General features: G+C 36.3%; 5 protein-coding genes across 5 annotated transcripts; 2 read left to right on the top strand and 3 right to left on the bottom strand.

The window, feature by feature from the left end:
* Positions 1-873: 873 nt before the first annotated feature.
* Positions 874-1,942, top strand: LOC141828592 (uncharacterized). Its single transcript, XM_074716044.1, has 2 exons — positions 874-1,191; positions 1,277-1,942. The coding sequence occupies exons 1-2, from the start codon at positions 874-876 to the stop codon at positions 1,940-1,942; spliced, it is 984 nt and encodes a 327-aa protein (XP_074572145.1).
* A 1,858-nt stretch (positions 1,943-3,800) lies between these two features.
* On the bottom strand, positions 3,801-8,464 carry LOC141827403 (tryptophan synthase alpha chain-like). The gene is made up of 9 exons (XM_074714631.1): positions 8,267-8,464; positions 7,382-7,528; positions 7,241-7,306; positions 6,137-6,245; positions 5,857-5,933; positions 4,843-4,920; positions 4,460-4,537; positions 4,107-4,166; positions 3,801-4,021 (listed from the first exon to the last, which is right to left on the bottom strand). Exons 1-9 carry the CDS (start codon positions 8,462-8,464, stop codon positions 3,887-3,889), a joined length of 948 nt encoding a protein of 315 aa, XP_074570732.1. The 3' UTR covers positions 3,801-3,886.
* A 1,308-nt stretch (positions 8,465-9,772) lies between these two features.
* On the bottom strand, positions 9,773-14,590 carry LOC141827416 (CDK5RAP3 protein homolog). Its single transcript, XM_074714650.1, has 11 exons — positions 14,384-14,590; positions 14,228-14,294; positions 13,934-14,068; positions 13,056-13,150; positions 12,886-12,980; positions 12,668-12,803; positions 12,371-12,520; positions 11,707-12,282; positions 10,932-11,140; positions 10,685-10,817; positions 9,773-10,335 (listed from the first exon to the last, which is right to left on the bottom strand). The coding sequence occupies exons 2-11, from the start codon at positions 14,286-14,288 to the stop codon at positions 10,204-10,206; spliced, it is 1,722 nt and encodes a 573-aa protein (XP_074570751.1). The 5' UTR covers positions 14,289-14,294; positions 14,384-14,590; the 3' UTR covers positions 9,773-10,203.
* A 798-nt stretch (positions 14,591-15,388) lies between these two features.
* LOC141827413 (uncharacterized) lies at positions 15,389-20,200 on the top strand. The gene is made up of 8 exons (XM_074714647.1): positions 15,389-15,723; positions 16,606-16,735; positions 16,825-16,952; positions 17,198-17,336; positions 17,532-17,643; positions 18,840-18,903; positions 18,999-19,235; positions 19,893-20,200. Exons 1-8 carry the CDS (start codon positions 15,571-15,573, stop codon positions 19,899-19,901), a joined length of 972 nt encoding a protein of 323 aa, XP_074570748.1. The 5' UTR covers positions 15,389-15,570; the 3' UTR covers positions 19,902-20,200.
* A 278-nt stretch (positions 20,201-20,478) lies between these two features.
* On the bottom strand, positions 20,479-23,281 carry LOC141828064 (GRF-interacting factor 1-like). The gene is made up of 4 exons (XM_074715421.1): positions 22,981-23,281; positions 21,490-21,566; positions 21,149-21,230; positions 20,479-21,083 (listed from the first exon to the last, which is right to left on the bottom strand). Exons 1-4 carry the CDS (start codon positions 23,062-23,064, stop codon positions 20,679-20,681), a joined length of 648 nt encoding a protein of 215 aa, XP_074571522.1. The 5' UTR covers positions 23,065-23,281; the 3' UTR covers positions 20,479-20,678.
* Positions 23,282-27,064: the final 3,783 nt, after the last annotated feature.

The raw sequence follows: 27,064 nt of genomic DNA, 5'->3' as shown, positions 1-27,064 counted from the left end.
GGAAAAAACTATATTTAAATGTTTTTTAAAAAATAATATACTTTTTGTCATAAGCTTTATTGGGTTGAATAATATATAAAAAGATTAAAAATGAAATGCTCCATATTAACAAAATATTAAAACGACATTTCATGTTTTTTTTATCTTTAAAATGTTTTCTAAAATTTGAAATAGAGCAAAATTGTTACATGTAAAAGATGATCATATTATAATATGTTTTTTCAACAAGGTTAAAATTTATCAGTTAGATTAAAATTAGTTAAACTAAAATTACTTTTAACAATTTTGGTCAAATTACAATAATAGTGTTATAATAAAAAAAAATGGGTGGGGCATATTGATGATAACAAAAATAAAGGGTGTTTTTTTTAATTTTTACCTTGTATATAATATAAACACGTGGCATCATCATGAACGAGATGCAAAGCGGTCCCTGTAGCATGCAACGTAGAGGATCCGAACAACAAGTTCGCTCGGCTCCTTTAAAAACCCTCGATGAGTCTCCTTTCTCTCTACTCTCCGGTCCTGCTCCTCCGCCAGGATCAATGGAGGAAATCGCCTGTTCAACGGCGAATGTCGCCGGAATATCCTCTGTATTTGCGTTGGCTTAGCTCATCTGGATTCAAGATCGAACCTCGTGTTTTTTGTTTCAGGGATTTCTCTAGCAATGATAGATGAAATGGAGGAGTTTTGTTGAATCTTCATCGCCGTGTTTTCTCATATTTTTTTCGTGTTCGAAATTTAGGGTTTCTTGTTTTGGGAGCCGTATCGATCTCGAATCCGAGATTTTGGTCTCGATTTTGTGATTCTCATTGCGATTTCGATCGTGTTCTCTTCTGATCGGAATCGCGCGGCCAAAGCCGTTCATTCCCGATGAAGGTCCAACCGATCGATTGTAGGGGAGAGGTGGCCTTCGCGCCGGCGAAGCCTGTCGCGAAGTCGCGCCTGAAGCGGCTCTTCGAGCGACAGTTCTTGAGGAGCACGTCGGCGGAGAAAGCTGCGGGGTCTGGTGACGGGAAGGACCACTCCGACGACGCGGCGAGCTTGGACGCCATGGTTTTCGGTTTCTTCGAGGAGGGGAACCACGAGAAGCCACCGCGGGGCCGCTGCAATTGCTTCCACGCCAACTCCGAAGGCAGCGACGACGAAGACGACGACGACGACGACAGGGACGCGATCGAGGCGATTAAGGTAAGTTCTTCCATTTCGCCTTCGCCCTCTTTCCTTTTGCGCCCCAGTTTCGAGCTACGACAGCCGTTTGTGATGATTCGAGTAGAGTTTGGTGCTCTGCGCGAGCATGGCGGAGAGAAATCTCTTGGCGGATGCATCGAGAATCCTCGACAAAGCGAGGAGCTCAAAGATCATGAGAAACTGCACAGCGGTGTTGGCCGCCGGACTTCGATCGCTCGGCTACGACGCGGCCATTTGCAAGTCCCGATGGGAGAAAAATCCTTCTTTTCCGGCCGGGGAGCACGAGTACGTCGACGCGGTGGTCGGCGGCGACCGCCTCCTGGTGGACGCGGGCTTCCGGTCGGAGTTCGAGGTGGCGCGGCCCAGCAAGACGTACCGCGCCATCCTCCAGCTCCTGCCGCAGGTGTTCGTCGGCCAGCCCCACCGTCTCCAGCAGATCGTGGCCGTCGCCTCGGAGGCAGCGCAGCAGAGCCTGAAGAAGAACGGCCTGCACGTGCCGCCGTGGAGGCGGCACGAGTACATGAGGACCAAGTGGTTCTCCGCTTACCACCGCGCGGCCGCCGTGGAAGAAGCTGAAGCGAAGGACAACTCCGGTGATGCCGTCCACGGACCACGCGTAAACTTGGCCGACATAGAATCCTGTGACGAGGAAGCGACGCCGGGCGCAATAGGAGTGGTGGGTTCGCCGTGGACGACGGCGCCGGCGAGGATAAATTTCTCACCGGACTTGCTTTGGCCTTGCAAAAAATAAATACGTAAAAATTAGTTTGTTTTACTAATATTTTTGGAATTTTCTTTTGAGTGATATAATATCATAAGTGAGCGTTAATATTTTTCCTTATCATCTTAGATTTTATATAAATGCTTAATATTAAGAAAATAAAATATTTTGAGTGAAATCTAATCGAACAATAAATGCATATAAAGATGACAATACAAATAGTGTAGTGGTCAACTATAATTTTTCAATTTATTTTTTTATAGATGATCATAGAATTGACTACGTAGACTTGCTAGAATGATCAATTAAAAAAAAGATGGAAAAATATAAAAAAAACATTGTCAATTTGATTGCTATATCTTTTTAAGAATATTTCCAACTAATATTTTTTAAAATGATACATTTTATAATTATTTAATTTTTTTAATAATTATATAATATATTTTGATATTCAATTAACATAATTGCTAGTGTACAATTACTTTAGGATAACCATTTCATTGTCACCTCAATTTTACATTTGAGAAGTTTAAAAATTTTATAACATTTTGACCATTTGTCAAAATTCATCTGTATTCTCAATTTATATGGTAGCTAATGAGAATTTATGTGAGATCGAGTCGGTCACTTCTAAGATAACTATCCTAAATTATCAAAAAAAATAATTTATTTTGAACATAATTCAACCTACAGAGTCCAATGATTTATGAATAAATTTGATATTCAATTTAGTACAATATACATGATTAAATAAATAAATTTAAATAATTTATTAAATTAAATAAACAAATTCGAAACACATGTGTTCATAAACTATAAATTATGATCATCAATAAAATTTTTATCAATATGATAAATAAAGAAACTTTTAAAATAAATAAATAAATTTATATTATCAAATTTAATAACCAACCAAAACTGATTTAAAATATAAAAATTTTAAATAATCAAATAAATTTGAATTGAAAAATAACAACTAAACATATCAAATTCAAACTCATAAAAAAAATTAAATTAAATTTAAATAATCACGACTTGATTCATTTTAAAAATGATTTAATTTAACTAAGTTATTTTATCAAATAAATTTAAATACTATAATATTTAACTCGCTTAGCTAATTTACATCCCTATAATAATTATCAAATTTGAGTAAACAGAGGAAAGGATCTCAAAAACAACTCGCTTAGCTAATTTACATCCCTATCGGTCGAGCGAATACAACTTAAATAAAATTTCTTTCAGCTATATTTATTTACGCAAAGGTAAAATAATCCAAACCAAATAAAATAGAAGGGAAATGAAATATACCTTACTAGGAGTTGCACACTCTGAATTCCCTACCAACTCCATTGCCATGGGTGCCTCCCAACAGTGCTGCTAATTATGATCCTAAAAGAGGACCACTTTATTGATGTATCAACAGCAGCAGAGGACTGCAAAGACAAATAATGGTGGAAAAGAAAAGAAGATTCATGGACCATCTAAAGTAAACAAAGCAAAGACAAGAGAAGAGAAGAGAAAAGCAAAATCTGAATTCTTTTTTCTATCTGTTTCCTAAGTGGTGACAATTGAAGGAGCAAGAATGGCTTTTCATGGAATTGCATACCTCCTGCAAGATGACTGCACTGTGGCACTGGAATCATGGCAGGGGGGTGAGCTTGATTGATGCTGCTCTTTCTTTCCCTGTGGAAGTTATGCCAAGAGATTTAAAGAACTATTATAACCTAATAAATTCAGAACACAAACATCCGTGAGGGCACTCAAATGTAATTCTACGAGGACTTTGAATGATGCATTGGCCATCATTTTATTATTTTCTGAATGAATCAATGTCTAGGAACAGGAACCAGAATACAATAGTTTCAGTTATTAACCCAGTCCTGTTGATCCTTCTATGGGGGGTTTATGAAGAAGCAAATCGCACAAGGCATGCTTACGATCATCTTCCTAATTTATCAGTCTGGTTCCATCTCATGGAAGTGCAGCTTTCAAGGAGCGAGTGAAGGTTTCGAGTTCCTTTAGCCCTTCATTGGAGGATTTCGCCTCGCCTAGAAGCTTAACGAATGCACTGCCGACGATCACACCATCTGCTCCCCATCCGGCTACCTATAAGATTACTGAACTGGTAAATCAAGAGCATTCAGCTCCAAAATGTTAAAGAAATTAATGGCGGTAGATTGTGTGTACAGACTTGCTTGACATGCTCAGGTTTTGATATTCCGAACCCAACTGCAACTGGTTTAGGGGTTGTCTGCGAATAGTCAAGCATTAGCCACAATTTGAATGACTTGCTAGCTGAAACATGTAGCTAAACGTGTTTTCTTTCTTTTAAAGCGAAAAGGTGAACAGTCAGATAAGTATAGAATGCATCAGAAGCATTGGAAATTAGTTGATTCGTAGTGATTTTTACGTTCAAGCTCTTGATATAGTTAGCTATTCAAGTTTACCCCCAGACAGGTATTAAACTGGAAGTATCAGTTTCTATCTTTGATATGCTGCAAACAGATCGCATACAAAATGACAGAAAGAAATGAGATTGAAAACCTCTTTAATCTCTTGCAGGAGAGATTGTACTCCCGAGTTAACAGATTCACGAGCACCAGTAACTCCAACAGTGGCCACCTGCATGAAAGATTCAGAAATATGAGTAATTGGCTCATGAATTAGCAAAACAACTATTTGACATAGCATAAAAGTTTTAGCAGTTTAAATACAAAATACAGCTGCTGAAACAAAATCTTTCTGATGGTATCGATGTGTGCATTGTGACGGATGATTTGTTTGAGGCGAGATCTCTCAACTTCTAGTTTTGTACTTTTTTAACTTTGTGTTGGTAGGCAGATAACAGAGTTGGCTTTGTTGAGCAATATTTTGATACAAGACATGTATGATGATATTAAGAGCATGAACAAAGTCAAACAAATTACCAAGTATATGAATCCTTCTGAAGCTTGTGCAATTTTTTTCATTCGTTCAGGCGGAGTGGTTGGTGTTGAAAGCAGAACCTACAATGTCAAAAGGGGGAAAAAGGGTAATGTTGTGTGGAAGATTGTAAAACTCAGATAAGGCAAATGTTAATGAATGCAAAATGCTTGTAGAAGGTTATCAAACCATCAATCAATATGGCAATTTGAAAACAAAAATGATAAACCATCCAAAGCAAATGTGACATTACGGGCATTTCAACATCAATTGAGATCCGTAATTGTTTGGACACTGTTATTAAGTTCTCGGTAGGGCTGTAAATGAACCGAATATTCATGAAAAAGTTTAATGTTTGATTTGGTAAGAGTTTGTTTATATTCGTTCAATACACGCAAGATGAATTAAATGAATAAACTTAAACAACTCGTTAAACTAAACAGGCAAGCTTAAACACATACGAGTTCAACCAGTTAATGTTCGTGAACAATATTGTTGAGCCGTATTTATCAATAAAACTCTTATCAATATGCTAAATAAACAAAGAAATTTTCAAAATGAACAAACAAGTTTATATTATCAAACTCAATAACCAACCAAACAAGCTTAAAATGTAAAAGTTTCAAACAATCAAAAAAGTTAAGCCAAGCTTGAACAATCATTTCAACTGCTTGATTCATTTTAAGCATGACTTGACTTAGCTTGGTTACCTTATCAAACAAACTTGAACACCACAAAACTTGACTTGGCTCGGTTCATTTACAGTCCTAATTCTCGAAAAGTAAGATACCAGGTGAAATAGACTCTTTAAGTTAACAATTTTAAAGTGAAAAAACTATAAAAAAAACATATGAGCATTTTCATTTTTCCAAAGAAAAATAACAAAGATCCTCACCACTTTCTTTTTAGTTCAGAAATACAAGTCTCTCGTGGACACAATGTGTCTCTTTTATCAGTCAGAATGTGAGTGTGCACTTAGATTTAAGATTCATAAGCAAATGTCAAACTAAGGGACATACCAACTCAATGTTATGCTTAATGGCCTCTTTTCTTAAACTTTCATTCTCCTCTAAAGGAACATCAGGCACAACAAGCCCTGCAAAGTAACAGCCATTAGTTATTTACCAACAACTTGTTTGATGATGCATTAAAAACACTAGTGAAATAAACTTCTAGGACAAGGAAACCATTCTGCATGTTAGGAGAAGTTGCAAGAGTGAAATATGTGAACAAGGAAACCATTCTGCATGTTAGGAGAAGACGGGACTTAGTTCATGAGTAAGAGAATAGAGTAATTACCACGTACACCAACTTCTTCTATAATAGACATGAACTTCTCAACTCCACGCTTTAGGATTGGATTGTAATATGTGAAGAGAGAAATTGGGCATGATAATTGAGGCACTACCTGTTTAGACAAGTTATTTATAGCAGCACAACATGAAAACCCATCTCAAAAAAAAAAAAACAAAATTGTTGCAAAGATACTTATAGCAATTAAATTACTGGTGAAGTTGGACAAAAAACTAGAAAAGGTCACGTGTAATAATTTTAGAAAATAGAATAGCACATCATTATTTTTGTATGGAAAAGTCAGCTGATAGGACATGGAGAAGAGAAAAACTATCCAAACAGTTTATTCACAAATGAGACTTAAAATTTTGCCACTTCAGAGAATTTGATGTCTGCTTATTCATTGTAATCAGAGAAAGAAAGATGCTAGCTTAGTATGCAACCAATGTCTTGCCAATATCTTGACATGCATATTGGATTGTAACAGCATGGAATACCACTCTCTCAAGATCTATCAGTAATTCTATATTCCTCCACATAATCACGATATTTTTGTTTCTTCAAATAAGATTGGTTATTGTTATTCCCAGTATCATGGAAAAAATAATTCCTGCTGTCAAATCTACCAGTGTTTTCAGATAAAACAGAGTGATCCTACGAGTCTTGCAAAGAGAGATAAAGCATATCATTGACAAGAAATAAGGATCAGAGCAGCAGTTTTATGAAAATCAAACTCAGATTGACGAGCCAACTTAAGATATTCCACAAAGTAAACATGGAACAAATCATGGTTAAAGATCTTTCTTAAACTGGAGAAATGTAAAACAAGAAGCCATCCATCCTTGTTTGCCCTGAAGGTATTCAAGTTAGCTTGTGATCAGAATAATTGTCACTCAACTTAAAGGTTATTTTGGGATAGAACATGTATTAGGACTATCAGATGTAACAAAATGAGTTTCGTATCTGACAAAGAGCCTCACAAAGTAAGAGGAATCAATATTATCCACTTCGATAAATAAAGGCTCAGATTAAAAAAAAAACACAGAACCATACTTTTTATTTTTAATCATGATTCTTTACAAAAAAAAATAATGACTAGATTAGTCATACCTCCCTTAGCATTGATATAACACCATCAAAGTTTGTTCCATTCTGTAATGCACGTGTAGCAGCAGCCTAGTATAAATGATATGTAAGTGACCAACAAAATATTCAGTCAGCAAAGAAAAAAGAAGAGATCACATATAGCACCTGAATTACAGGTCCATCTGCCAAAGGATCAGAGTATGGAACGCCTAATTCGATCAAGTCCGAACCTGAAGAATCTAGAATTTTCAATGCTTCCGATGTTGTGGATAGATCAGGATCTCCAGCAGTGATAAAGGGTATAAGTGCAACCTATAGACCATGATCAAAATCAGTTAAAATACCTTCAAAAAGGCAAAATTAAAAAAAAAAACAGTAAGAAAAGCTGCAACATTTTAGTAAACAAAGTTTGATGTATTTAGTTATAGCACCAGCCAACTATTTACAAACAAAATACTTGAGCCTCACATCCATACATTTAAGTGGTTGAGAAAGTTCTGTTTGATCAGATAAGGGGCCTGTTCATGGTGTTTTCTAGTGCATTTTATCTTTTGTCATCTTATTAGTTGGTTACGATAGAGCAGAGTTGCAGAAAAACAAGAGACGCGCAAAGTTCCTCAGTAACTAAGTAGAAAATTGGATATTACTATTTTACATTCTCAATCGTTCGATGGTTTCTTTTCAATATAATGCTATATAGGATAATAACAAGTCAAATTTTTTTCACAAGATATCAGTGATCAAACAAATACAAGCAAATTTCAATTTTCTCCAAACTTTGATCACTTTCACCAAAAACCAAATTTCCAAAACATATTAAAAGCTTCCATCAATCAAACAAAAGAAAGAAATTCCGTGACACATTCTGATTGCCACACTAGTACGAAGGCAGCAAAACAGAAAACTTTGCTCATCCTTTGTTCCCCAAATGAAGAAACACCAAAAAAACCAGACCAAAACACTTAAATTCCATCAAGAAGAACTGCCATCGATTCCGGAACCAGAACCAAAACAAAACAGTGAAAGAAGCGTAGATTTTCTCGCACTTACCTTCCCTTGTTCCTTCAGGCGAGAGAAGGTATCCGAGATCGTGGAGGCCGAGGAGACCCTCCGGACGCTGAGGGAAGCCCTCGGCAACGTGGATCTAGACAGAGATGTGAAATTGCAGGTCAGCCGTCGAGGCGAGGCGAACCCAGAGATCCTAGCAGGAGACGAAGAGAAGGAGATCTTCGGGGCTACGCCTGCCATCACGCTTCGCTTCCTTGCTCCGATCTGCAAGAGACCGAGGAGAGGAAACGGCTGCTATTTATCGACGACGAACAACGAAGGCGATGGAGGTTCTTTGCCATAAATGGAAACCGGTAGGGGTTTAGGGAAGGTGACGCTCAAAAGAAGCTGCTTAATCCAGACAGGATACATATTTATGCAACGGGTAGCGCGCGGAAATGCGGATCTTTCGGCGTGCGATGCTTTAGATTTCGCGACGGATGGCATGGACGGCCAGGATTCGACGCGTGGTCCTGGGAGGTGACATCAGTCGTTCGAACCGAGACAGGGTGCAGGTTTCGAGGTTGGTCCCCACTATGGATCTTGGGATGTTGCTGTGATGCTATGAACAGCAAATCATTTTAGTATTTGGGGCATGCTTTAATTTTCGTATCGGATGACGAGATCAACGGTCAGGATTCGAAGAGGCATGAGATTGGATGCGCTACCTTTCAATAGCATATGCGGAAAGTTATCAAAAAAATATATTAAAATTATGTTAAATTAACATCAATGGAATATATTAAGATAAAAGACACTTAGATTTTGATGATCTAACAAATTAAGGTTTGTTTTATTTAAAAAAATACATATTTGGAAGGAAGAGAAAAAAAGGAAAAAAAATAAAAGGGTACCCTTTTATCTATATTATTAAAAATGAAACTCTCAATTAAATTTTTATCAAAATAATATTTCACCCATAATTTAATTCTCAAAATATCTTTATATGTTCCATCTTGAAATAGCTTTAATTAAAATTACTCTAAAATGTTATAATTTTATTTAAAGCTACTCCAATATGATATAACTTTAATTAAAACTGGAACTCTTTAAAATAATATGAACAACTTTGATCAAAATTATAACATCTTAAGGTAGCTTGCAAAGGAAAAAAAATTCAAAAATGTATTATTTTAATACTTTTAAAAAGTACTTTGTTGATTATATGAATAATTAAAAATGTTTATTTATATAATGATAAATGGCAAATTCTTATTTACTCAAGAAAGAAAAAAGAAAGAGGGAAATGAAGACCAAAGTTTGATTATTTTTTCCCCGTTGTATTTTGTGTCTTATTCTTTCTTATATCTTTTCCCAATCCACAAAACATTTTATCTTATCTACCATGCATAAAACTGTTGAGATAAATCAAAGTCCCACGTTAAAAATATATGCATTAAACATGACATTAAAGTTCTTTTGCATGGAAGTTCTAAATTATAAAAATGCAATAGGTTGAAAGACATTAAAGTTCTTTTGTAAATTCTCACTCCTCTTCACACTCTCCTTATCACACACAAAATTATATAAATTGTCACTGAATCATGTTGGCATGTTCTTCTGTTGTGCCATATGTGTAAGCATAGCAATAAAATTGATTCATCTGACTTGATCCATCTGATTGAGTGATCTGATTTGATAAACATTTGGAAAGAATTGCCTAGCAAACAATTCATGTAAACATTTGACCTTGGCCAATTTCTTTGAAGGGATAAATAAAAGGATAGATTGGAAGAAAAGAAAGTCAAAAGATGAAGATCTATTTCTTACTTCATAACTCATCCCTTACAACTCAAAGTCTTAAGTTTTTTTGCCATCTCACCTCATTATTTTTCTGTCCTTTTTGAATGTTCATTCTTTTGGTTTATCATATCTTTGCGAAAACAAGACCTCAGTTAGGGTTCTTGGAGGAGACATGGTGGCGAGTAGTGATTATGTCCTCATGAGCTAACACTGGCAGCTATGAGTGTATTGATCTCTCCTGTTATATTGACTGGTCTACCATCGAACATCGCGGACAATGTCGACTCACAAAGCTGTTTTAGTTCCCTTGTTTTTGCTACTGCTGCTTCCTGAAAAGGGCCAAGTTCTTGAATTAAAAAAACTAATTATGGTGTGAAAGAAAAAGTTTGAAGATCTTGTAGGGGCATTTTGATGGTTGTAAAATTCCAAAGGCATCTTGAGAAAAGGTAAATTACATGAGGTAGAATGATTTTTTCCCAATGTTTTGTGTTAAGACCAGAAGATAAAAATGGTATGTAAAATGTAATTTAACAATTTTTAGGGGCTAAATAAAAAAATCCAGAAACCTCAGGGTGTAGTATGGAAGTAAAATATAATTTATCAAATTCTAAATGAAAAAGTTAGCAAATTGTGGAGTAAAAATGAAATTTTGTCAAAAGAGGAATGTATAGCACTCACAAGTTTAGGCCAGGATGAAGACAATGTATTCTGTAACTCCACATGTCTTATCGATAAATCATTCAAGCTTTCTCGCAGCTTAACTTCATGTTGCTTCTTCTCCTCCAATGTAAGCACTAGTTTGTCTAGAAACCTATATCAATGTAGCAGAAAAATTAATCTAACCTGCAATGGAAAGTACACAAACTACTAGTCGAAGAACCTAAGACAAGCTGTTCTTCAAGTTCAAGGAATAGCAAATGCTCGCCTTTTGGAATTGAGTGTCATAATCAAGTCACGCATTTTGCGGCCGGTGAGCATTGAGATGGACAACGATATCTGTGATATCATCAGTTGTATTGCATCAAGTGAGTATTGTTGCAAAACAGGGGGAGCTACTGCCTGAACATGTTGCTGTAAGGAAGAACTTTCTTCACTAGTCATCTCTACCAATCGCTGATTTAGAAAAGATTTCACCTGGTAAAATTATCAAACCCAATTACAAACTTAGTGTTTAAGTGCAAAGAAAGCAAAGAAACATCAATAATTGATATACCAACATGAAATCATCTCCAAAGTACCAAATCATCCGAAGGAACAAATATTTAACTACGAGTGATTGAAGAACCAGCTGGAATTTGTTATGTATCCCCATGTCTAGCTATACAAACTCGAATTGTAATAAATTTCTCAGTTATTAACTGCATCAGTTGGTTATGTTATAAAGAATTGCATCAGATTTGACCATTTGAAGATAGTTTTGTGAGAGAATATGGCAGTTAAGTAGTTCTCATCCACAGGGCAACTAAATATGGGCAAAATTTCAAGCTTGCTAAGGTGTTCAACAATATGCTAGGGTCACAATAATCTGAGAAAACAGATCAACCAATTCAATGCCCTAACACAGTAAAAAAGATTCTGTTGAGAATCTTTTCGATATAAATAGGGCAAAAAAATGGAAAATTGGAAGCAGTAATACACAAAATGCAATCACCAAATAACATAGATAACAAACATGAGTTGTAATAAATAAGGTAGAATACCTCAAATAGATCATCAAGTATCTTATTTCTATATTCTGTCTCCAAGAATGGACTTCTCTCTTCATCTAATCTACTAGGTTGTGATTTCTCTATTGCAATTTGTTGGGATTCTACTCCTGCATCTGTTACAACAGAATCTTCGAGTGTAGCAAATTGTGATTTTTTAAGACCTGCATCCCAGCATATTCCTGACCCTGAATCAGCAAGGACAGCAGCCTCATCCTCTGCTGTTTTTAATGATTCCTCATCAACTAGCATAGCTTTACCATTTTCAGATTCCTGATAGTCGGCGCTATAATCAACTAGTTCGTAAGAGCCAAAGCCATTGTCTGATTCTTCAACCTGTTCAACGGTCCCAATATCCCAGTCAATTTGGGCATCATCTACCGAAATATTCCAGTCGATACCACCCATGGAAAGATCAGCATCCATTGGTTCTCCAGTTTGGAAATGGCCTGCATCTGTCCGTGACATATCACTAAGAGAATTTTGGACCTCAGCAGACATTGACACATGAACAGATGGTGGATTTTCATGAAGGTATCTAAGATTTTGAAGCACAGCACCAGGAATTTTCTGCAACACGAGAAGAGATAAGGCATGAAGATACCCAACAATCTTATTTAATTGCAGCAGTATGAAGAGTTAATTTTTAGTTGCAGACCTCTTTCTCTGTATGAACATCTCTAACAAAATCCTGATAATAACTCATAGCCTTCAAAATGGAATCGTTGTTAAGAACTTGCAAAATTTCACTGAAGATAGAAGGAAGAATCTTGGTAGCCTCTAGAAGTTCCAACCTTACATTCTCCCCCTGTAGAGATGAGAAAAGTTTGAAATTTTAAATTGGAAAATCAGTGACAAAAACCTCATTTGTAGGATCAATAACCATAAAAGATCAAAGACCAAGATAAAGCAGACAAAAAAAACTGCAAATTTATCTTTAATTATGAAATATGACCTGTAACCCAAGCTCTTGACAAGCTTCAGAATATTTAGCAGCAGATAGAGCAGCATTTCTCTTAATATCAGTTTGCTTGCGATCTAGTTCAACTAGTTGTTGTTGAACTTTTTGCATTTGTCTTTTCAGATATGGACTTCAACCAAAATTCAACCAAAATTAGCGAAAAAAGTATGCCAAATAATTTACACAGAGTTCATATCCAAAATGCAGCATACATTTCATAGTTAACATTCTGAACCATAATTTGAGCAGCCTCGCCTAGAAAAACATGGTCCTTCTCAAAAGAACGCACAATTGACTCCCATTCTCCCTGCAGGGTGCTGGATTATGCTCTAATCTTAATAAAAATGCATTGTTGAAGCAAAGATTTGTCCATAAAACTTACAGCAAAACCTGACAGTCTTCCAAAAATATTACGACTTTCTGAGGTACAATTTAGAAGAATCTTATATACTTGCTTTACTTCTAGATACCCTAATCCTGAAAATAAATTTACACGACTCATTAGAAAGGATAACAAAAATTGAATATACTTTCTCATCATAGTTCAAGTATCCTTCACTCAGAAAACATCCCAATACTGATGAGCTTCGGTGTGTGCACCTATTTGAAAAACAGTTTAATATACAAGAATTCTACCTTTTTGTCCCTCTCAATCCAAATCTATAACCATTCATCTTATGTTGCCCAATGGGAATTAGGGTTATACCAATAGAAACAGGAAATAGGCATAAGGAAATAAATCAGGAGCTTATATACCTTTCTAGATAACTATCCTTCACAATTTACTAATTTAGTAATTATTTTACAATTTTGATGAAGAGTGATGGAACCTTCCAACCTTGAGCTCCCAGGCCCGGCAACACCCATAGCCAACATCTTCCAAATATTTGTTTTTAACCAACACATTTCAAATTACTATTTTCAGGCTGATATAAAGCAATATGAGCAACGCAAAGCTTCAAAATTAGTTTGAAAAGGCATTATATTGTCAGCATGGACAGTTTTAGGGGAATAACGACTAAGGAACTTATTTTGTAGTCTTTATGCTTCAATCACAATGCAGTTATAGGTAAATCGACACGCAACAAAAGCGCCTTCTTCCCTAACAATATGATGCTATTTGATGAACACTCCTAAGTTCAAAGAATTAACTTTCGGTAACACAATCCCTCTCTACGCACAATTTCAGGATCAAACACACTGATGTTGAAGCCGAATGCTTGAGAAAAGGAAACAGGGATAACAAGCAAGGAGAGTTACCTTCAAGGTCTAGGGTTTGGAAGAAGGGATCCAAATCTCTAGGCAGTGATGAAAGCGCTGACGAGATGCGAGACTTGATCGAACTCAGCCGCTTCCTCCAATCTTGAGGGATCCTCTTCCGGTCCACCAGCCATTCTAAATCAACAGAATTTCATACTTTAAAAAATTAAAAATACAAGGAAAACACAGGGGATCATGGAGCGATTGCTGAAAGAGGACCACAACATGGAAATCGAAGGCGAAAGAAATAAGAAAAAGGAGCTGCAAACAGGAGATAAATAGACAGAAGGAGACCTCCAAGACGAGCGAAAGCGATGTCGATGGGAAGATTGCGGATATCAGCACCATCCTGCATCTTTTGCTGAATCGGAGCCCAAACACTCAAAAGTTTCAATCTTAAACTATTATCAATTGAATTCACTTCCTTTTGAAACAAAAATTACGCCTTACAAGAAAATTTTCAAATCTTCGTTCGGATTCTGCCGAGATCGCGAGTACAGGAAGCTGACTAACGGATTTGCTTGAGATCGAGAAGTCGCAATGCTCCTGCCTAAGGAGACAAGTACCAGGCTGCCGCTACTCTTGTAAGGAGAGCACGAGGAAGAAAAGCGAGATCCGGCGGCCACTGGCGGCGATCTCCGATCGGGAGGGGAGGAAGATGGCTGCGGAACGTATCCCAATTCGTGACGCGGTGCCAATATAGACAAAATTACAATTTTGTCCCAGAACTTCGAAAGGTTTACTTTTAATCTCAAAAGTTTAACCAAATTGCATTTATCATCTACATTTTTTATAACTTCCCCAAATTGATTTGGATTGTTCAAAAAAATCTCGAACACAAACTCGAATATATAATTATTCTTTTAGTTATTATTTTTAAAAACATTTTGATTCATATTATTTATTTTATTATGAGAAAAAAGAAAACCATTTCACTTTGTCATTTGAAGAGCCTAGGGGTGTCCCCGGGGCAATGATGCAACGGTAGAACATCTGGATTGTAATTTAGGGACCCGCGGTTCGATCCCCAACTACGACGTATTTGTAGAAATTTTCTTTCAAATGGGGAACGCAATCAAATGATGCTGGGCATCTGGATTGGCCGCTGTATGCGCTTCCTGATTTACCCTGGTGGTCGGTGGGAAACTTCCGTGGACCGGACCGACCACCCCAGAGATGTGGCTATTGGGATTATCTTTTTTTTTTTTTTTTTTTTTTGAAGAGCCTAGGGGTGAATTATAATTTATAAAATAGTGAGAGTAAAATGAAAACGTTTGCAAGTTGTGCTAGACCGGTTCCAATCGCCTCTTTTTCCGGTTCATGAAGTCACGTGCCTCGCATGGAGAATAGTTAATTGGGCTGTATCTTTTGGACTTATTGGGCTTAGTCGGCCCATTTATTCATCGTTGAAGACTGAAGAGCGTGAAGCTAACTGTCCTTGACCTTGATACGACGTGTAACGAAGAGGTTCTCTCTCTCTCTTCTCCCTCTACCCCGTTCGACGAGAGGAACCCTAGGAACCGAAGCGGAGCAATTCCTGCTTCCGATCGCGAATTCTCCGCCGATTCCACCGTATTCCTTGATCCGGGCTCCCAGGCGATGTCGATCTAGCTCCGGCGGGTTGTAAATCATCGGGAATGGCTCATGGTGGCTACGCCAGGCGTCGGATCGAGGAGCGGCGACCCCTTGGGCGGCGCTCCAAGGGGGTGGGGCTGGATAAGAGGCGCAACAAGTTGAAACGCGTCTCCCTCAAGAGTCAGATCCGTTCCGTCGAGCGCTTTCTTCGTAAGGTACGCAGGCCTCAACTTCCATTTAGCTAAAACGGTAGTATTACAGCATTTAGTTGCTTGCATGTTCTTTTGGTGCCTTCGTGTATGAGGCTTTTATGTGGGAGGATAATATCACAGCATTTTGGTGGTGTGGTTTTGTTTATGTGGTCGGTGTTCTAATTGTGGAAGCAATTGAAAATAATAATTGCCACATTTGAGTTTCATTATTGAAAAGTCATTTAATTTTACTTTTTTGTGACAGAGTTATCTGCTATATGATCCTTGCTAAACCCTGAACTTGCAAGAGCCTTTCTTTATGGACGACAATTGCTTAATTTAGATTGTGCAGCCCCAACGTCATGAGACAATGTCTATTGTATTATAAGTTTTAGATTTCACAATCATGTTGTCATGTTATCTTCTTCATATTTTCTCATAGAAGTCATGTAGATCTTTTTAAGTGTTACAAAAATGACATTATTTTTCCATTTTTATTTGCAAGTCACTGGCTGCTTACGGTTTCCTTCATTGCCACATTAATCTTCTCAAATGTCTAAATTATCATGAAGATTCATGGAAACACTTATTCAGTGTATAGTCCTGCAGTTGCGTACTGAGGAAGCTCTGATGAAGAAAAATTCAATTATGGCATTAATCTTTATTGCTGTTAGCTGTTGAGTAAAATATTGCTATGGGTCTTGATTAACAATTAACTTTATTTTTTTCCTATAAATATCTTTTGTGAATTTTTTGGTTGTTGGGTGAAAATTTTGTAATCGTAAATTTAACTGTTCAATAAAACCATGGTGTCTAGTTGCTTTCCTATGTGTAATATATTCCTTTTTATCTATAAAAAAACCTTTGTTTGCTTGGAGAGTCTTTTAATATGTTGGGTGTATCTAGGACTTAGATGATGAAGTCAGGAAGGCTCAGGAAAAGAAGCTTGAAGAACTCAAACAGCAACAGGAGCTGCAGACACTCTTGGAATTGGAACATAAGTTACGTCTAAGGGACAAAAAGATAAAATTCTTGGGTATAGTTTCAAAATGAAAACTATTGTAATTTGTAGGATCATGCTTTTGCTCATCTTTTTCAGTTTATCTTGCTGTGGTTTTTAATTAGAGAGGCGAAAGGTTGAAAGGACGATAAGGAGGCTTGAGAAACAACAACGCGCATCATTAGATCATGTCCCAGATGAAAATATTTTGTATCAGCTTTCAAAGCTAAAGGAGGATCTAAATTATGTTCGTGTGAGTTCAATTTTTCCCTTCATCAGTCGGACTATGGGAATGGTCTTAGTCTTGTTTCTGTTTGCTAGGTAGCTGGTGCATCAAAAGATTTTAAAATTTTAGAAATTTATTAGGAGTAGCATCTCTCTAGTTATTAACTTGCTGTTTAATCTGTGCTGAGTGATGCTTTTATTGTTTGTCTAGTTGATGCTAAACACTGAAGATATTTCAAAGTGACACCTGATTTATTCCCTTTGATGATACAGTTCTTCCCCAAGACTGAAAAATATGTGTCACTGTTTGTTGGTGGTGATAACCCAGCAATTGTTGATAAGAGAAACAAATTACGTCAACAGGTTAAAGCTTATCTGATAGCTGCTGCTGCAAATGGAAAGGATTTAGAAGGTTATGATATTCTTATTTTTCAGTTATTCACTACTCATCCACATAGTTTACTAACTGTTTCAATTTGTTACACTTGATAGCATTTTGCGTGACACCAAGTACTTTAGTATATGAACAAATATTGTTATGCATCGATCACTTGGTGTTTGGCCTTTGTTATACTAAAATTTTCAATATGGTCATACTGACTTGCAGAAACAGCAAGTGATGATGATGCTTTAGATGTCAGCGAGGATGACTTCTTCTTGTGTGGAAGTTCAAGTGATGAGGCAGAGGCAGACGATGAATGGACAGATAGAAGTACTAGGTATGCTATTTTTTCATTGATTGAGTTTTCTAAGCTGATAATTTTAATTTTTTGTAAGACTGTCTTTGTTGAAAGACTCACATTTGATTTTTTTTTTTTTTTTTTGAGGAAACATACTGGTTAAACCATCACAAAAGGTTCCTTAAGAGATTATATTTCACCTTGCCAACCAGTTTGTTATATTATCTCTTGTTTAACTTAATGTTGGGTCTGAGGATGTCATTGGATATTAGAAAGAGTTTGCTGCATGGAAAGAAACAAATGAACATTCAGGTGAAATTGTAAGGGATGATAAAAGGTGTATGTATGCCGACTGGGTAGAGCTAATGATCTGTAGTTGTTATGGTCAGTTACAAACTGAATCATGGTATTAAACTATAGCCCAAAACATATATGATAGTGAATTTGTTTGCCCATTATGGATTCTTCTAGTCTTCAAGTTATACTTTTGTGTTGCTGGAAATCATTGAAGATGGTGCTGGACCTTTTTTTCCCCTCCACACCAACCTAACTCTGGATCTGCTATTCATCTTTGGTGTTGACTTTCTAATTCCTCTTGTAAAAATTTTCAAACTAGCTTTATGGAAGCATGCATCTAGACGCCACGTGTTTATACCTAGAAGCAACAAATATTTCTATATAACATATAAATGGAGTTCACCTTTGGATTTGGATCTGCCAATAGTTCAAACACGAATGACATTAGCTGGCTACCTTTCATCAGACCACAAACCACAGACCACATCACTTGGCACCACTTGGGTTTATATCTCTCAGTATGATTTGCATCATGCTGTTGCATGTCGATAAAAAAATGTGTAGGTGGATAGTTTTGCATCTTGAGCTACCTTGGAAATTTCCCAGAGCTTTGGTGCATCTGCCAAGTGAAGATTCACAGGTGCGGCTGTCAATGTATCTTTAACCTAGCTGATCCTGTTGTTTAATTCTTGTTAATATATTACCAATGATCAAATTCAACGTGCCAACCATTCATTTACTACTTTTTATAATGGTTAAAACACCGAGTCTGTGACCTAATGCCTAGAGTATTATAAAATGAAAAGTTAAGTCATCATTTACATCTAGACCTGTATGAATAATTAATCCCTGAAGCACCTTAATTTTCTTTGAATATTTTTCTTTATTTCATAGATCTTATTGATACGCACCAGGAGAGTTTGCTGTTTTATTTGCAGAGAACCAGCTTCAAGTACTTCTGGCAAAGCAACATCCGGTATGTCCAGCGATGAAAGGAATCAGGTTACTTCCCTTTGGATCTGCAACAATCAGCTTCTCATCTTTTTCTCTTCACATAGGTCAGATTTGACATGCAATTGCCTAACATGTCCTTACAGAGGCTAATATCTGCTCGAGCTCTAATGCCGCCACCTCGCTCAATGCCATCAAGCAGAAACCAGCCTGTTGAAAATGTTGTGATGTCTACATCTAGCAACGCATCAACTAGTAGGAGTGGTCCATCCTCCAATAGTTCGAGATTTGTAAATGGAATGAGATCTCAGAACAGCAACGTGAGTTCTGGCTCTGATGCCCGCAAACCATGCCGGAAAAGGAGGCCAAAGAAGAAAAAGCTGGTTTGAATTATTTCTCACTCGATCTTTAACCGTGCATTCATTAAATAGGGTTTGCTACGGAAAACAATGTTGTTTGTGCATAAATGAAACTACAGAGCCATCTTTTAGGATCCAATGAAAAGTTAGTTTCCTGAAATGCTTTTCTTTAGATGCATTTGACAGTTATTTCTCTTCGCTTCCTTAGTTCCAAAGGCCATTTGGATAGAATCTCACTAAGGTTACCAAATCTGGCTCTTGCTTTTCTACAGCCTGTTCATATATATGTAACTTGTATTAGCTCGACTTGCATTGTAGCTCTTGATAGCCAGCAAACTCTATTTCTGCGAGAGCAATAGCTTTTATAATGACCCATTAATGCAATAATAGAAAGTGCCTCTGCAGATTGATTTGTTGCTTTAGTATAAAATCATTTTTAATGCCTTCTATGCAAACTGTGTTCTAAATTTTTTACTGATTCAAATGTTTGAATATGATAGTGATATGGCTGCTACCTCTTCAAGAATCCCTAAATTTATATTGTGACACGCATAGATGAGAGAACTCACCTAATAACTTATCCAGCACACTCACTAATTCAAAATGGTTAAGCACTCGCTCATTTGGACTTGTAATACTTTCTTTGTAGGACTAAATTGGGGTGCCATTTCATCTTCTCAGGTATTATGATGCATTTGATATTGAAGAAGAATAAGGAAGCTGATGCATGCGATATATAACCACTGATACTGCAACTTAGTCGATCCATCTGCACCACAGTGAATATTTTACAACTCGGTAAAAACAATGTTTCTCTGAATTCATCCTGGTTAGCTATTTCACAATGTATTATACTTCACATTCCCCGCATTTTCACTGTTCCTATCTCTGTTGGTTCTTCGAGTTCTTAGTTGCCGATTTGATCAACTTTCTTACCGCATGTCAATTTTTTTTTTCACCATCGTTCTTGATGGGAATTGTCGTTGCCATGTTGAATTCTGATTGTGGAGTGAAGATCTCTGCAAAGAGTTGATGAGGTCATAATGGGTGGATCAGGTTGCAATTTATTTTTCTTGGGAAAATATTCATTTTACATCCCGGATTTTTTTAAGAAAAAAAATCTTATTATAATTTGATTCTTTAGTTTCTCTCATATTTCACCCTAAATCCTAAGTCCTCTTTACTTCCACACTTGTGGGATGCTTCACATCAGTCTCATGGATTCGAGTGACATAGCTTAATGAGCTAGAACTAAGGTAAAGGAGATAGTTTTGCAGAAGGCCACAAGATGACATGGGCAAGGTTTTTAAAGCATAACATTAAGTTCTTCACCACACTAATCCTGCATATCTACTCTAACCGAATAGAACATCATATGCCAATGCCATCACCGACACAACAAGAATCCAAAACAGATCGAATGATGGCCGTTTCACTTTGGCCTTCCACATCGCCACAGCAACTAACCTAGTTCCCTTCCTCTTCTGCTCCCTTCATGTAGACACTCTTTGTGCCATCTCCATTTTGTCTGCCGGAGTTGTTGCTTCCGCGCCCTTCGTTTGACAATGCACTGCCGGCATCTTGCTTCATCGAACCACTGCGGCCGAAATCGGAAAACACTCCGCCAGCAAGTGTGTTCCCTCCGATGCTCGCCTCTCCATGAAGCATGTTGAATCCACCACTGCTGCTGCCGGAGCTCACTCCGAGCTGGCTATGCAGTGCTGCTTGCTGCTGCTGCTGCAGGGCAGAGATTGGTGACTGAGCGTATAACAGGGACGATCGAGCAGCCATGAGCGACTGAGGAGTCATCGGCTGAGCTTGCGGGTGTTGCATGTAACGAGGGCCTGATTGCATGACAGGATTGGGCGGAAACTGCTCGAGAAGCAATCCAAAGTTAAATCGAGCACAATCATCAATAGCAAATCCAGGATGCAAACCTGAGCAATTGTGGGTGCTTGTTGCTGATTATCTGCAATCGCCGCAAGGTACATCAAATTCCTTTGAAGCTTAGCTTGGTTCCTGTCATAGGATGAGTAACATAAATCCACAAAAAATTCGATTCCCGACTAAAAGGAAAAGCATCTAGACTACAATAACAACCTTAAGGCAAATAAGAACATGATATTAATAAGAAACGCTAAGGGAAGATCAAGGTTCTTGTTTGCAAGGCAAATCGAAACAAGAAACTTCACATTTATATATTATCATTAGCTTAACACAGTAGTTCTTTGTGTAGCCTTTGAATTATGATCGTATCTACGACATGTTTGAGACTTACTCGGCACATTCATCAGCTTTCCCAGCATTTTGGTTGTCCAGAATAGCTAGAATCAACTGCTTATTCTCATCCAAGTACTGCAGTAGTAGGCAAATTCTTCAGATTGCATTGAGGAAAGCAAGATATCCAACGAAATATGCTACTAGATTATGAACAGATATATTAAGTAATTTGTATCTACTACATTATGTTACTAATGAAGAAGAATATTCTAGAGGTTTGATTCTGAGTGTGCATAAGTTCAGAGACAAATGAGAGAAAAGGTCATCTACCTATTTCCTTGTAATGAAGAAGGACCAAAAAATGACTTCAATTTTCAATAAATTTAGCCATAAACAAAAGGTGTAATATGTGAATTAAGGTACATCAGTTGTTCAAATGATCCATAAAGTAACAAAACTTTCATGTATGCTACTCAATCTTTGCTTGACCTAATCAACAAAACTATGATACCATAAGAAAAGAAGATAAGATAACATACGGCATCAATTTATCGCAATCGAAGATAAGAAAACTAAGAAATATATGAATGTTTAACCACCAAACATTCTTGAATTGAGAGTATCAGATCAACAAAATGTATGAAAAACAGCAGTAGAAGCAACAGAGAAAGAACTCCATTATTTGCCACTGAACAAACACCAAGCGAGCCTTGAGATTCTAATGGAGGCCCATCCTCTGAAAGGGAATGTCTTGATGTGGTTGCCAAGCTTGAAAGGTATCTGATAGGCAGTGCATACCCAAGCAAGCTACAACTAGAAGAAAAGATCGATCTTGTTGGGAACAGAAGATCTAACTTAGAGACTAAAGATTGCTCAAAACACCAAGAGTGCGATCGAAAACACTTTTTTGATAGAATCTAGAATTTTTCTGTCGAGATGAAGAACACCAATCCTTTAAAAATGCAGGGAAGAAGACATTAGAACTGAAGTTCAAAAGGATCACGAAGCAAGAACAGGAGTAAACGCACATTTTGTACAACGTCGCCAAAAGCCTCATGTTCTCTGTCGAGATGAAAAATGAGTCGAACACCATTCCATCCTGACAGTAGTCCTAAAAAAACAAGATTTTTTTTTGTTTGACAGGATGGAATACAAGCACGACACGATGAGAAGCAAGCTACCATAAGACACTGACGAGGATGGAAACACGATCCCGATCGAAGCAAGGAAGAAGAGCCAATGTCGTCCTAATCATCGAAGCATTACTGCAGCACCAAAAAAACACGGTTTTTTGTAGGATCACAGTGCAAGACGGGACTAACATCCATCCAAGCCCTAGAAACAGAAGCGCCGGATAACACGAAGCAAGAAGCTCGCAATCGCCATTAACGACAACGAGAAGACGATCGCTGGTTTGCCGCAACAACAAAAACAGACGAGCCTGATAAAGGCCGTTAACGACAATGAGAACGCGGCCCACGATTCTCGGCACGACAGCAACGGGCGAGAGGGGAAAGACGGGGGCGAGGAGGGATCAGAAGAACCGTACCTGCTGGATGATATCGGTGGTGACTTGATTAGGGGACGCGTAGGCCGCCATCATCGGCTGCATCTGCATCAGGTGCTGCTGCATCTCTCGCTCACTCGCTCGCTCGCTCGACAGCCGACGACGACAAACACCAGAGAAGAAGGCAGAGCAAGGGCGTCCTCCCCTCCTCCTCGCTCCGGCCGGGTATATATAGGGAAGGAGGAGGAGGGGGAGGAGACAAGGACGCGCTGCACTTCTTGGGCTCTGGGTTTTGCTTGGACCTTTCTTCCTCTCTCCTCGCTGTGTAGTTGCTGTCAAGGGATCCCGTCACCGGCAGTGGTCACTAGCTGCTCCGTGCCTCCTCCGACAATGGGTCGAGTCTAGGCGAGAAAGCGCCCAGCGCCGCAACACGTGGATCGGGGGAGGTGTGAACGAGGAAGACCGGAGGTGAGGGGAAGCAGATGCCTTGCGATCACGCGCCAGGCACGTGTTCAGAAGAGACGCTTTCAATTTTAGAAAATTGTGTTTGCCGTCCGGAGTTTATTTTTGTTCGCATTTAACCCCTCGTAGTTTAAAATAATTTTTTTTTAAATAATAATAAAAAAGGGGTTGAGATTACGATCATATTTATTTTTATTTTAATTTATAATCTAAGTATCATGTTCTTACCATCCGATTAATCCTAAATAACTAGATCCTAAGAAAATTTCTCATTAACCATCAAAGTATCAGCTCGACCAAAAGAAAGTTTGCCTCTGGAGTATAGCTGAGTTGGTTATGACTGAACAAATTTGCAGAAGAGGACAAGGGTTCGAATCTCTCCTCCTTCGTTGTGTCTTCCCTCCTCTATCGTAATCAACTGTAGTTTCTCGATTTACCTCTTCATAAATGGTCGTTTCATAGATGAACGTAAGACCGACCATGTGAAAAATTTTCATCCACCACTAAAGTAACTATATTACCCTTGATTAGTTTTTTTAAATTAAAATAATAATATTAATATTAATAATATTAATAATGTAATAAATTGATAATATATTTAAAAATAAATATAATTTATTTAAAAGTTTTAAAATTTAAAATAAATTTTTATATATTTTAATAAAATAACTCATTAAATTAATAAATATAATTCATTCATTTTAATTTTTAAAATTTAAAATAAATTTTTATATATTTTAATAAATAATTCATTAAAATAATTATTTTAATAAAATAATTTATTAAATTAATAAATATAATTCATTAATTTTATTTTTTAAATTTAAAATAAATTATCTCTTTTAAATTTAGATTATTGAATTAATTAATTTAATTTTAATTAGGTTTTATGGTATATTTTAATTAATTTAATTTTAAAATTGAAGGTAATAATGAAAAAAAATTATTAACCTTCGAAATTGTAAAAAATCTTAGATTACCGAGGTAATCATATTCCAAATTTATAACTCATTTGCTGACATTTTGATAATGTAACAGTGATGCTACATTACTTAGAAATCGATCAAAATCTAAATTAAATAAAATTATCGTTGATAAACTTAGATAGATAATCAAAATTATCAATAATAATCCTGAACCAAATGTGTCATTGGTAGTACCATTACACGAGGGCTACAATCATATTTAATTTTAACAACATTATTACATTAAGTTGGCAACAATTTCTCTACAAATTAGATTGGCAAATTATTGTATATCTTTTGTTTTAAATTGTTTAGAATTATACTTGTGAGAAAATTCATATATAAGTTTATTCTTAAAAAAAAGTAATCAATCGATTGATTTTTAATTTGACTAAGCTTTGTAGTTTAGAATATTATATTTTTAATAATTTAAAAATAGAAATAAAATACTATATTTGCATATAAAAAATTAAGAATAAAATTATGATTTTATGTTGTTGCTTAGTGTGTGTATTTTTTTCTTTTTATAAATAGTGTTTTCTTGGAAAGAAAGCGAGTGGAAGAGAAATTTCATTTCTTAGAATAAAATTGTAATCTAAGATTTAAGAAAGCAACTACAAGAACTAATAATATGAATTTTATAAAATCATTGATTTTTTTACCCAACATAACACAGGAGGGCATATTTTAAAGCTTTAGGAGGCTTATTTTGTAGAAGGGAGAAAGCAAGAGATTATAGAGGCTAAAATGAATTCTTTTATAAATAAAGCTTCTTGTCACAACAAATTCCTATCACAAATTTATCACAACAAATTTGGACCGTTCGATTTTAAAGTTAAGATTAAATCCAGGTCGTAGATTGAATGGGTGATTGTGATGACTTGGATTTAATCTTCTATTTTAAAATCTAACAGTCCAGATTTATTATGATAAATTTATGACAGGAATTTGTTGTGACAAGAATCCCAACTGTTCTTTTATAAGCAATTCTACCTTAAAGTTTAAATATTTCATTAAAATACTATTTAACCATAAAATTATGAAATCTAAAATGAACTTACTTTATAAGCACCTATATACCACTAAATAAGAATAAGTAATGACATAATATATATATTTAGGACAAAATTCGAAAAGACATCCTTTTATTTTCAAATCATCTGCACTCCACTTTAATTTTTTTATCAAAAAAAAATTCTCTATTTTATTGTTCAGTTATGTATAATTATTTCAATACTATTATTTTTCATATAAATTTTGAATACTATTATTTTTCATATAAATTTTGAATCAGTTGAGTATGTTATAACAATTACAATTTTGTAGCTCCTCTAATGTGAATAAAAATTTACATTATAGTAATTATAAAATCGTAACTACTACAACATAAATTCTTGTTCATATTATAACAGTAACTACACAACGTGAACAATTGTAGTTATGATTATGTAGATACTACAATATGAATTCATGTTCATGTTGTATTAGATACGAAACCGTAACTGTTATAATATGAATTCATGTTCACGTTGTAGTAAGTACGAAATCGTCACTGCTATAATGTGAATTCCTATCACTTTTGTTCACGTAATAGCAATTATAATTTTGTGACTACTATATTGCATCCAATCGATACAAAATTAGACAGGAGATAACAGTACTAAATAGTATTAGAGGACAATTAAATAATTGTACACGACGGAATAATAGAGTGGGATGCCCTTTTGATAAAAAAATGGGACGTCCCTTTGATTTTGAAAAAAAAACAACTTAATGTTTGTTCATCTATATATATAGAGAGAGTTTTGTTATCCTGCACACTAAACCATGAGCAATCCATCAACACCCAAAGTTAATTTTTTTGTTTTTTCAATTTCCATTTCCTTTAACTTAAATATTAAATCCTAAAAAAAAATTCAACTCGTCTGCAATAAAATATTCAAGATGCCCAAAAGGGTTTCGAACTTCTGAAATAATAACAGTGTCTTTTTATTTTTTATTTCTGACTTATAGTTGAGTCATTTAAGATTTTTCGTTTAGGATTTAGAGTTAAATTATAATATTAAACATAAAAAAAATTTAATTACTCACGAAATATGTTGGATAAGAAGTATAGTATAACAATTCGACACACTCCGTAAGCAACTAAATTTTTTCATTTTAAAAATTTTATTATACTTAATACTATAATCCAACTTCTCAATGTTGGGATAACAATCAAAGTCCCACATTGAAAATATATGAAAAAAATTCTGAGATTATAAGATGAAAAATATCTCATTGGTACGAGACCTTTTGGGTAATGCCCAAAAAAAATAAAACCATGAGAGCGTGGACCCAAAATGGACAATATCGTATCGTTGTGGAGATATATATGGATTATATCATATCTAACAGTGATATCAGAGCCAGGTTCATGTAGTGGGTATATCATATCTAACAGTGATATCAGAGCCAGGTTCATGTAGTGGGGGCTCCTAATAAGGGGTCCGTTGGAACCGTTAAGGGGACGGATCCGTTGGGATCCATATCAATAAGGGGTCCGTTGGGATCGTTAAGGGGGCAGGTCCGTTGGGATCTGTACTAATAAAGAGCCTGTTCTCTCTCTCTCTCTCTCTCTCTCTCTCTCTCTCTCTCTCTCTCTCTCTCTCTCTCTCTCTCTCTCTCTCTCTCTCTCTCTCTCTCTCTCTCTCTCTCTC

This window comes from Curcuma longa, chromosome 4, assembly GCF_044706935.1.
Source record: "Curcuma longa cultivar G26 ecotype Majalengka, Jawa Barat chromosome 4, ITB_CL_G26_1.1, whole genome shotgun sequence".
NCBI classification, from domain to species: domain Eukaryota; kingdom Viridiplantae; phylum Streptophyta; class Magnoliopsida; order Zingiberales; family Zingiberaceae; genus Curcuma; species Curcuma longa.
The sequence above is the reverse complement of the archived record's forward strand: the minus strand, read 5'-3'. Positions and strand labels throughout refer to the sequence as shown.